This window comes from Convolutriloba macropyga, unplaced genomic scaffold, assembly GCF_964194025.1.
Source record: "Convolutriloba macropyga unplaced genomic scaffold, txConMacr16.3 SCAFFOLD_866, whole genome shotgun sequence".
Taxonomy (NCBI): Eukaryota; Metazoa; Xenacoelomorpha; order Acoela; family Convolutidae; genus Convolutriloba; species Convolutriloba macropyga.
The window spans coordinates 47,367-59,923 of record NW_027449518.1 but is presented as its reverse complement, the minus strand read 5'-3'; the positions used below and the strand labels follow the sequence as shown (position 1 = coordinate 59,923).

Genomic DNA, 12,557 nt, shown 5'->3' with positions numbered 1-12,557 from the left:
TAATTACATAATAAATTTTTGTACAAATTTTCTCAAAAACTAGTAGCGTAACTTCTGGCAAAAAAATGGTTAAACTTGCAATATAAAACCCAGGGATTTTTTTTACTCTCACTGAAAACACCCAGGAGCAATCATCAACATTTTCTGTATGTTGTGGTGATGTCTTATCAGGGGTTGAGGGGTGCATATACATGCGCAACTTTTGTGAAAAGGGTTCCTATCAGCTCTTCTAATTGCAAGCCTACTGCTTTAAACTTTACATCAACTAGAATTGAGATCCCGAACATCAGGTTGTCTATAATATATAAAATCGTTGTATCGATATTTTTTGTGTCAAGGCTTCGTATGTCTACTCACGCATGCATACGCAGAATAAGTTTTGCAAAATGTCTTTCTAATCCGTTGCACGGTTGTTCTCTGCAAACTTGTAACCCCGTACAAAAAGATTGGCTGGTAAAAAAGCTGGTACATAATCTTGTAGCAACTTTGGAGAATCGTTAGGCGTTTTTTTCTTGAGAACTTTAAATTAGACGAGAGGAACTGCTGAATTTTAGTGTACACCCACTATTCTTAAACAACCAAACTTGGGTATTTTTCTTGTTCTTCCGGGCTTCATTCCTCTAGCCAAGTATACGTTGAACATGTAGAGCTTCTTTTCAAGCTTATCATATGCTCAATTTACGTTAGGTTGTTCTCTATCAGCCTTCTAACAATCCAAATAGTTGCTCTGGTTGTAAATAATTGAAAATTAATGGCAGAGACGTCACTTTATCTGGGTAATAGACCTACGGGTTCTGGGTCAAATAATCAAAATCCCATTTCGAACTTATCAGAGTTGAATTTGATACAAAAAACTGCCTTCCAGCGCCATACGAATGGCGTCGCTCATATTAAACGACAATAACGGAGCATGGATAAATTGCCACCGAAGTTCAACCCTAGGAAAATTTTGGAAAAACTTGATGGGTTTCAGGCGGTTCAAGTTCTGCATACACAACATAAAAAACTTGGCTCGTTAATAGGACAAAACGGAATCATGGAGAAACGTTTATTAATCATAGAACCGGGCAAACTTTGGAATTTTTTGCGTTTTTGGAAAGTACAAGCCAGACAAGAGCTTTTTGTCAACTAACATTTCTTCCGATATCTCGTAGTCCTTGAGGAAGTTGGCCTCGGCCGGGGCGAATTTGCCCTGTTCCAGCATACAACTACCCAACAGGCTGTGAAGAGTAGCCAGGAATTGTGGCTTGTTCTCTAGTTCACTTTCGTGGTAACTTTTGGCTTCTTCAAGTGTCTCTTTTCCACGCTTTTCAGCTTGCTTCCACTTTTTCTTCTCCATATCTGGAAAATAGAATGCGTCAACGGTTAAAAAACACCAGAAAAAAATAGTTAGAATTGACAAAAAATCGCAAAAACTCTAAACATGTAATAACTGATCTTAACGTCAATTAAACATCAAGCGTCTAAAAGTTATCTCAAAACGATAAATTTTTTGAAGGCTTTATTAATAATTTAATAAATAGCATTGTTTACAATTATCCACGTCAATGTTGAACAATAGTTCTAAATTTGAAAAACAAAAAGCAGTTTTCGACGGCAAAGTGAAGATGACTGAAAATCGATTGAGCAAAACTTATCAGAAAGTTTACAAAAATGTGGCATAATTTTTTTTTTGAAAAAATGGGACCATGGGACTATTTTTAGCTAACCTTCTTCAACCCGTTCCAGCTGTCTGTATATGTATCTCCCTGGGTCATTTTTCTTCAGATTAGCAGAAGTTATCACTCGACCACTGCTTGTCCGCTCCTGTTTTTTAGCGTGCAGCCTAAATAACGAATGAACGCCAACCATACTCCTCAAAAATCATCTCTCTAAATCTGTTTCATAATAACCCAAAATTTGTCGAAAATATTGTGCCTCAATTGATCGCCAAATAATGGCAAACGATAGAGTCATTTCATATTCAAATATATCATAGAAGAGCTGTTCAGAACAAAAGAGCAAAATAAAAATTCACATATTGTTGTTGTTGTTTATCCTCTGTCTTGATGATTTCTATCATGAAAGATCTGACATCATTCTGAAAAAGCTGTCTTGATAGTGGCCTGAATTGTGTCGGATCTTCTCCAGGGTTTGATACATGATAAAAACTCTTTCTGTCAGATCTTGAAATTTTTTGCATCAGATTTTGCTTGAAAAAAAAATGGATCAGATCTTGCTTAGTAAATTTTTCTCTAACCTGTACATAGAAAACAAAAAATTTGTTTCTCAGTTCTGACTGCCCAGGTTTTGGTCAAGACCCAAATTGAACTATGATCAGACCCAATCGAACGCACACCCCTGTGTTCCCAGACCGAAATTACAGGGTATGGAAAGCGGTTCGAGCGCACAATAGTCTGGACCATGGTCTGATTTCGGTCAGAGGTCAATTCAGTCTGGACGGTCTGATCAAAGACTTTATAGACTGGAACATGGTCTGGGTTCGGATTCGGTCTGATCAGAGGTCAATTCGGTCTGGAAGGTTTGATTTCAAGTGCATTATTTTTTCATTTTTTTTTGTTTTTTTTTATTGAGGAATGTTGGCTCTGCCAAGAGGCAACAATAAAGCAGCGGCTCGATCAGAGCCTCATCTAAAGTGCGATTACTCTGATCAGAAACAAGGAGTCCAGCTGATAGCAAATGCCGGTCCCCTCAAGAGGAAATTTTGATTAACAGAAGACAACGACGTTTCTTGTGGAAAGCTGTCTAAGTTCATCCATTGAGTTAGAAATATGAACTAAGGGGTATGGTGAATAAATTTTTTTCTCAACAGTTAGGTTTCGTTTTCATCAGCAATATTTTCAGAATTGGCTTTTCCTTAGATGATTTTAATACTGCAAACATCAGTTTTTATGAAATGGATATATTATAGCCAAATTAAGAGATTTGTTCATAATTAAAATCTTTCTCTGATCAGACTATTTTGAGCGCACTTGAGTCTGATCATAGTCTGATTAAGGTCTGGGCAATGGTCTGAAATTGAATCTGGACCATGATCTGAAGATGTTCTGATCATAGTCTGTTTATAGTCTGGACAATGGTCTGAATTTGGGTCTGATCATAAGCGCACTATAGTCTGGACAGTGGTCTGGGTTCGGTCTGATCAGAGGACATTTTGGCCAGGAAAGTCTGATCAGAGATCATTTTGGTCTGGAAGGTCTGATCAGAGGTCATCTCAGTCTGCATAGACTGATCATAGCTCAATTTGGGTCTGGACCTAAACCTGGGTGGATAAAACAGTTCATTGACAGAAAACTCGATAGAATTTTTTCTTATGACACAATAAAAGTTTCTCTAATCAGATCTTAAACCAAAAAAAAATCTTGTCAGATCTTGCAATAGAATAGATTTTTTTTCGTATCAGTTTTGACACGAAAAGAATTCAACAGACAAGATATGACGTGAAAAAGATTATTGTAATTATTAGTATATAGTGGATTGTATATAGTAGTATATAGTGGATATAGTTATCTATAAGCAGGTGACGGGGCTCAGAGTGATTAGGTTTCTTTTATTGTTTCTATCAACTTTTATCATGTATACTACAGACCTTAATATACTACAGAACTGATTTAGACGCAGTTTTCACCACCCTTTGATGGATCACAGAAATTATTTAAAAAAATCTCAACAATCATTGATTTCAATTATTAGCAGCCCCAATTCCAAGTGATGGGCGAGAGCTTTTTCATAGAGGCCGAAAATCGCATCGATAGATCATAGCATTTACATAGATGGCGGAATCTTTCATCGATTCATTTTGACATTTTCATTGCAGCCAAAATTCACATCAAACAACATCCTGAACTTCATGGAAACGTTTCTTATTGGCCGAGAGTTTACGCGCATTTTTCTACTGTTACATGCAGCTCATAATTATTATAATTAAAAATTCTTTGCAAAGAAATTGTAACGAGACTGTGAAGAAATTGAACCAGTGGTAAAATTGCTGGCTCTAACGAATCGGATTTTTAACGATCAAATCTGAGAATGGGTGCTTCAAAAGAAAACTGCAAAATTAGTATAAAATTTTGCAAAGTACTCAAGTTTCAGAATTAACCAGAAAGAATTATAAATTTAATGCTTTTTTGATAAAAAATTCGATGGAATTTTTTTGATAAAAAAGGCGTAATTATCCATCTATGGAGTCTCCATGAAATTACTATGATCCAGATATGAAAATCAATGGAAGCCCAAACCAGGTTGTTTAACGTTAAACGAAATACAAAAACATGTTTAAACAGATCGAAAACGCTAATAACTACGCAAAGGAGAAATGTTATCTTACAGAATCTCTCGAGAGTCGTCACACCTTACTGGCTAAACATTCTGAGAAAGCATCTCGTCAGATCTGATACTATAAAAACTCCCAAATCGAAGTTGCGATCTTACAATTGTTGACAGTTTTAATTCTATTTTTGTACCTTGACGGGTTCTGCAGATTTGTACAATATTAACTTTTTTAATTCTATTTTTGTACCTAGATGGGTTCTGTTGTCTCCAGAACTCCTCCCTCTTGTCCAGGTATTCCAGAGTGTCACTCGTGAACTCAAATATCTTCTTTCCACTCTCAGTCTCTTGGTTGGTTATGGCTAAACATTTAATAATCTATGTTACCTATTTTTTATTATTAGTGTTACCGTTACTAAGAGTTTTTGCAATAACTATGATTGCAATGATAAAATAATTTGTATCGGGCATCAGCTTCCGCTTAGAATCAAGCAACAAAATTTTTGCCAAAAAAATTAAATAAAAAATAACTAAAATAATATAATAAAAACAAATAAAGAAAATAGGCAGTAGTATGAAATAATTGAAAATAAGAGTGGCATTAATCTTTAGCTTATTTAAATGTTTTCTCGAAACTAGTTTGAGATTACTAAACAACATCCATTTTTTTCAGTAGCATCCATTTAAGTCAAAATATGCCGCGGTTTACCCTAATTCTGTTAATGTTTTTCGACAAACTTAGTTCTTTATGACTATCAATCTATCTGATTTCAAGACATTTAATTATTCAAATTTTTTTGTTTTTTAATATAGTTTAACTTAACTCAGATTCTTGAAGAACATAAAACTGGGTGACAAAAAAGTCATTTTTTTAAGTTTTCATGAGTAAAAAAATTCATCATTCTCTCCAGATAATTGCTGTGCAAAGTTCATTATTAAACTTTTGAGTTCATTAACCGACATTAATTTCATTTTCCGACCTATAACTAACGAGTCTTTATTCCCATTAAAGTCCCACCCCCTATCAAGCTGTAGCCCCCCCCCCCCCCTAATGGTTTAATTACCATATGATTCGGTGGGCTATAGGTTATCTGATCACTAAGCGGGGGGGAGGGGGGGGGGGGCTATAATGGGGAAAGACCCTAACTAACTTTCATCCTTGAGTAACTCTTCCAGAAATTCCTTGTCTGAGTAGATTCTTCCCAACAGTTTCCTGGAATTCTTCTTGCTCGTCTTCTGATCTGCACCCGCTTTGCTCTTTGCCCTTTTTTCATCCTCTTTTTTCTTCTCTTGTTCACGCCTCATTGCATTGCTTCCTCCTTTCTTTTCCTTAGACCGCTTTTCCTTTAAAACGAGAAATTACCGACTGTCGAATAATTGATGCATTTAATCAGTTAAATTTTTGTAGAAAAAATTTATGATATTTTTTTCTTGCAGCTCTCCAGTTACGTTACCGACCAAAAAAATATGACTTTTCAATTTGGTTCGAGTAAAATTTCCTTTGCCTTCGTGTAATTGTTATTAGATTTTCAATTAATCAGGTCGTTCTAAGATTTTGACTTGAATAGTTTAAAAATTTGGGCCAAAGTGGTCAACAATTACGCTTCATGGAGTAAATATGGGAAAAATTAAGTCTTTAAATTTCGGAAAGGTAACAAACAACTTACCGAAAAGGTGATGTAGTTCTGCATCTAAAACATAAATTTTGTAATTAAACTCAATTCGTATAGAGAATTGCCAAAACTGCACTCTAATAAATGAGAGATTCTAATGTACATTATATGAGTTAATACAGTCTTTATAAGAGTTTTTTCATAAAATGCATAAGTTGCAGGATTTTATCTTATCAATTTGGACAATGTCAGTTGATCTTTATATTTGTAGAAAATTTAGTGCAATAAACACCCGAACCTTAAGTTCAGTGTCAATCAGAACTGATTCAGAAGAATTTCAGATAAATTTCATGATTTAGTACCGATCAGAACCAAGGATTTCAAAACCAACTCTGATGTGATTTCTAAATTTCTCTGAATCAGAGCAAAATTCAGACAAAGTTTTCAGTATTCTTCTGAATCAGAAGATAATTCAGAATGAATCACTGATTTTTCTCTGAATCAGACAAATTCAGTTCAAAATGTAACCTGAATTGGACTCTGACTCAGTACTGAATTCGACCTAGAGTTAAGTACGGGCAAGAACCAAGCCAATGCTACATTTTTTTGTGGGTAGGCAAACTACTTCAATTGCTTATTTTAAGTTTGGCTTTAAATAGAAATCACGCACATGTTTATAGGTGCAGAGTGAATTATACTCAATCCTCAGGGTAAATTTAGCTTTCATTTTTAAATTAAAATTAATTAAAAAAACATAAACAATCTGCTGAAATTGAAGTTTTTCCCTCTAAGATTTTAAAACAGTTCCAAGCAGCAATTAAAATTGTTTTTACTTTTAGCTAAAGAAAATTTAGTTCAAAACAGATTAGCAAATTTCCAATATATTGTGTGATCATATTTGGATTTTGTTGACCGTTTTAGGCTATTTGCTGTCAACAATTCGATGACGACAAGTACATGACCCGAGTTTAAGACATTTCAAGGCAATAATATTATATTCAAAGAAAAAATTGTGTTTTGTACTGGCGTTTCAAATGTCATAACAATTTCTTATTTGTTCAGTTTATTCATCCGTTCCTTTAAAAGTTTCAGCTAAAAAGTCTTGCTGCGATATTGGAAGAATTAAAAAATAAAGATATTGGAAGAAAAAAAAATTAAATAAAATCCAACCCATTTAATGAAAACCAATATGTTCAGTTCTTTCAAGACAGCTGATAGTAGTATAGTATGTTGCCTAGTGCTTGTAGGGGGGGGGGGGGGGGTCCGGACACCCCCCTACAAGAAATTTTACCTCTGAAAAAGTGAAATCTTTGTAATTTTTTCAGAGTGTAAGGCAAATTACTATACTTTTCAGCTATTTCCATTTCATTTTGATGGTTCATGTAAATTGAAACTTGGGAATTGGGTTTTGGTGGTTTTGAATTCATGTTTTGTGCGCGATTGAGGATAAAACTTTAAATTGGGATTTTATTTAGTTTGGGGAGCGGGGAAATGTTTGGACTTGTCAAAGATTTGTTTACGGTGTGGAATTTACGAGGAGCGGAATCAAATGGAATTAAATTTGTGGAAATTTAATTTAATGGTTAGACAAAATCAAATCTGAATCTTTTTAGGGGCTTTGAAATTATATTGCGGTAGTGAGGGAAAATGTTCAAATTACAATTAAAGACAAATTGTGTCGGTGAATGGAAGACTTCAAGGGCGCTATTTGGGGACTGAATTACCTTGCCTGAGTTAGTGTGGTATGGAATATTTTGTTATGGAATGTCTGGAACTGTTCCTATTTGCCTACAGTAAAGAAATGAGGGTTTGAAACTTGAAGTTTGGAGGTTATAAATATTCAATCTCCATTTTAAAGTCTCTACTTAAAGCGCTACGAGCTCAATCTATACAAATTGCTCATTGATTCAGTGAAAAGCATATTTGCAAATTTTGTGACATTTCTTTTGACAAAAATCAAGAAAAAAACGCCCATTTTTCCCATCATCACCCTGATATATAAATAAAATTTTTTACTTTATGTTGCAAATCTGTTTTTTTTTCCTCCCAGAACTGAAAGCCCATTTAAAACACAAGTCATACCTCCGGCCCAACCCTTTATACGACTATCGTTCTCTTGCAACTGGTAAAATTCCCGATCAAACTTGTCCCTTTTGTAAGGAGGTCTTTTGTTATAAACTTGAATTGGAAGAGCACCATTTAAGAAACAAGTGCTTGGGTGACAAGGTGCGAAGCCTCTTCAGGAGGAAAACGGGACAGAGATTCTAAAGTACGTTTCCTTTTTTAAATTTTGAATTGAGGAAAACAGTTTCTTAACACTTTACTTTGCATATTTTTAACTTTCCTTTCCTTTCTTTTAAAGATGTACTAATTAAACTATACAAAGCAGCAGTATTTTTTAAACTGAGTCAGAATCATAAATAACAATACGTTGGCGTTTAGTAGAAATAACTGGGGAGTCTCTATTACTTTGAACTTCTTTCTCCTCAATTATTTGTGGTCGACTAGTGCTGGGTAAATTTTTTTTGCTCTCCTCTCTTCTTTTGATTTTCTTTTTTCTCTGTTTGATTACTGACACAGGCGTGTAATCGTCGCTGGTAGAGGGACTGGTGTCAGCTCTCTCGCTTTCTTCAGCTTCTGTCAAAATGTTCAGACTCAACGCTCATTTCAGAGAGGTTAGTTAAGTCAACAACGTCTTCAAGTTCCTCTTTTGAATAAGTGCGCTGATTGAAACCGGGATCAAGGGTTCCCCATCCAGACGCTTCCCAACCCTCGGGTAAATTGAAGACGTTAACATCCTCTTCTGATTCTGTTCCCCAATCGGGCTCATCACATATTTTCTTCGAAATGTACTCATCTCGAAGAGAGAAATGTCCAAAAGGCAATGTTGTTTTCCGGTCAGCATTTATGTATCTCCTATCGTCGTACGCACTCAAGGAAATTTTGTTCACACATACAGTTTCTAGTTGATGTTTTGTCGAAGCAATCTTTACATTTTCGACTCTGACAAGTTCACCGGTTTCGAGGGTTTTTTGAACAGCTCATGGTGGAGTTTTGACTGGGCAAATTTCTTGGTGCCCTTAGCAGACATTTTTCGATACCGCCAGCAATTAAAGAATAAAGTTTTGGTTTGAGTGCACAGAACTCTTCAATTGGTGCTCCAACTATTTCATCTTTAAACTTTAGCACAAATTTTTCATTAGACCGATCATATAGGGGGTGGTTTTTTGGGAGATTAGAGAGATCAAAGTGTGCAATTAGGTTTGGGTTTTTTGATAGATCATCGTAAAAGTTACCCGTTTGTACTTTGTAGATAAAACTGTCCGTGTCAGAGTATAAAAGATGGCATGAAGCTTCTTTTTTCATCACATTATAATGGAAGTCCATCATGAAAAGTTTTGGACAGTTCCAAAAAACATGCGCCCACTATGGTAGGCTTGTTCCACATTATGTTCTGTTTCTTTTTGGTAATGAGCGACAGATTTTCGTCAATAACTTTTATTGTGCTAATGACACCTTCAGATGTAGCTTTTAAATGTCCGTCTTCAGTGCGGACAAAAGTTACAGTAATTCGATTCCTTAAACTTTCACAAAGTTTACCAAATGTCGAATTCGTCATTAGCTTGAAGAAATCCTGGTCAAGTTTTGATGTTGCTTCTTGTCGCCTTCGGGTATTTAATTCAACATAACTTGATAACCACTTTGATTGTTGGAACTTGATAGCTTTATGAATTTTTGTTACTATAATTCCTTGTTAATCAAAGAATTTCAGGTTTCTGAAATGGGTAACGTAATGAGACTTAAGATGAAATATTTGTCTGAGTTTATTTGGTTTTTTTGTTGCTGAAATCTTCAGTGCGTTTTTCATTTGGGTCTGGTACTCACTGAGCTCCAACGGGTCAATTGGTTGTTTGTCAGAAATGATTGGGAAATCCGAATGCTTCTCATGAATCGCATCCGGATATTCCAGGTCCACTTCAACAAAAAACCCAATCTCTCCATCATCGTCCGTTTGGAGAATTTCCTCAAGAGTTATTTCGATTACCAACTCGAACACTTTCTCAGGTAGTGGATAGTTGAACATAACCCCGCCATAAAGATTATTTGCATCGATATAAATGATCGATGCCAGTTCTTTTGACTCATCATAGTGGGGCAGTGAAGGACTGTTAGCCCTTTCTAGCCTTGAGCTGAATACTGATGCTACCCCACCACGGATCATTCTTTCAGTGATATCAAGCAGCTCGCGGTCAGTCAAAAGCTCAAGTTGTGGTTGGCACACTTTTAGACATGCGCTGCCTGAGAGATTTGAGGCGGTGTAAAATTGCGCGCAGTCAAGCGAGTATGTTTTATAGCATACAGACCTCAACTCTTCAAACCACCATGCCAGTTGCAGAACGTATCCAGTGAGGTACAGCTCTAGAAATTGCTTTAGATTCTCACAATTGAATTCTCTGAAAACTTTCTTCAGCTGATCAAGTTCCGCATACGTAATGTCGATGCTGTTATCCTTCAGGCTGTTTTTCCAGTGTCGTATACCAGGAAGTTCGATGTCGTTTAGTTTGTCAAAACTATCTACATAAGAGTAGAGAAAGTTTCCTTTGTGTTTTAGCAGCTCACGTTGTTCATGACTGTATCCACGATAAAAGTTATCCAAGATTGTGAATTTGTCATGTGGCAGAGTCTGTACTAATTTACTCAGGCTGCTGGGCATGAATTTGAAACTGTCAATGAATCGTAAGTACTCATAGAAAGCAACCTCGTCTCGTTTTTGCCTTCTAGTCTTGATGTATACGCCATAGTTCAAAGCAATGGACTTTTCATCGTTCGTGGGTATCACTTCAATCTTTACATTTGCTGTTGCGGAGTGCAGGGGTTTAACAATGTGATGAAGATCATAGTTCATCATATTATGAGCAATAACTGGCGTATAATCAAGTGTTCTGCGCTTCAAATTACACTCATTGTGAGCATAACCCAGAAATTGTCCCCGAAAGTGGCAAGGATCCGGAACTTTTTCATCATCAGTTTCAAAGGGAACATCGCAAGTCCAACAACATGTATAAAATGTTTTTGAAGGTGGTGTTCCAATGAAGATGGGATACTTCCTCTTCTGATGATAAAAGAATTTTGCTAGCTTCTCGATCTTGGACAAAAATCTCTCCATGCAGTCAGGACCTGTATAGATGTCAAAGTGTATGGGTTCCGGGTTTCCTCGCTCTATGACCATTAAGCAATAACCGCATGGTAGATGTTTCTCTAAAGCATGAGTACTGGAGACATTTGGATGGTTTTTCACTGTTGCTACTGGAACTATCCATGATTCAAGGTCCAAGTAATTCACAAAGGGTGAAAACCACCTCGCAGCAAAATTTTTGAATGTCACTTTGTTTTTCGTTAAACTAGGCATAGTTATTTGTAGCTAATCTTGTTCGTGACATTTTTGCTGATGTGTGTTGAAGTATTCAATGGAAGAACAAATGTGGAAACAGTTTCGACACAGATAACTTCTTTCACGATATTCTTTTCCACTAATTTTTGAGATGAGTTTGTGTAAGTTTACTATTAAAACATAATGGTAAGTTTCTCCATTGCTGAGTAGAAGTAAGTCAAGAAGGAACGGATAATTTTTTCCAGCGGAGAGTCTCAAAGGCAGCAGTTGTTTTGACTTATACCTAAAAACATTTTTTGGAGAGCTATAGTTAGTGAACACGGTTTTTTATTTTTTTTACATCAATTGATTTCATTAGCTGGTTTTTTTAAGAAAGTTTTTTGTGTGGATTTTTGGATAACTATTGCAAAGAAGTGGGGTTACCTGAAAACGTTGACCTGAACTTCGTTTAAATCCTCGAACTTCGAAATGTCCAACAGGCACATCGGCATATCAAATTCACCAATCGGTTGCTTTGCTGAAGGGTTCTCGCTGCTATATATCAAAATATTTGTCCTGGGTCTGAGGCAGGGTCTAGGCGGTTCTAACTTCTCTTTCAAGAAGACAAGATGATACCCAGCAGTGAAACAGTACAGAAAGCACTTGTCATCATTTGCGTTGTGTATGTTCAGGAGATTGGAGTCTCTCCTCAATGGATAGTTATCCGGAAAAGGTATGAAGCTGCTCCCCCTCACTGGAATATAACGCACCAGTTTGACCGTGATTTTGTCAATTTTCTGCAGCTGCCATCCGCTTCCATAGCTTAAAAAAGAAATCAGTTTCGAAACTGTGTTGTCCACTAGTTCCTCAAAAACGGTATCAGTTATACCTGTGTAGTATACCGTTGTTGTATTCGTGTTGAAGTAGACGCTGACTTTTTCTGGTTCTTCTCCAGGTTTTTGAAGGGTCATCTCAACCATCAGTTCCTTTTTTTGAGGGTAATGATTGGTGTGTTTTCTGATGATTTCTTCAATCTCGTTTCGTTTTCTGAACAAATATTCCATGATGTCTAGATCGTTACTGGCAGGATGAAGTTCATAGTAGTTGATGCCCCCCTTGATTGAGCTGACAACTGGCGTTGCGGGGCTCGACTTAACTGAATCCATTTCGTAGACTGGATGACCGTGCTCGTTGTTTATGTGACGGGCAAAGTCAAACTTTGACTGAAAGCGCATACGACATGCATAACACACTTTCAGAATAGGTTGGTGATGAGAAACCTGAGAATGTTTGCGTAGGGAGGG

At 36.3% G+C, this 12,557-nt stretch overlaps 1 protein-coding gene across 1 annotated transcript in view; it reads right to left on the bottom strand.

The window, feature by feature from the left end:
• The window catches only part of LOC142355100 (outer dynein arm-docking complex subunit 4-like), a 46,770-nt gene that overhangs the window by 10,830 nt on the left and 23,383 nt on the right, over positions 1-12,557 (bottom strand). The window contains exons 5-9 of the mRNA XM_075407375.1: positions 5,937-5,960; positions 5,421-5,613; positions 4,520-4,631; positions 1,710-1,825; positions 1,134-1,341 (exon numbers count right to left, since the gene is read on the bottom strand). Of these exons, the coding sequence (XP_075263490.1) occupies positions 1,134-1,341; positions 1,710-1,825; positions 4,520-4,631; positions 5,421-5,613; positions 5,937-5,960 (653 nt within the window). The remainder of the gene's footprint in view (positions 1-1,133; positions 1,342-1,709; positions 1,826-4,519; positions 4,632-5,420; positions 5,614-5,936; positions 5,961-12,557) is intronic.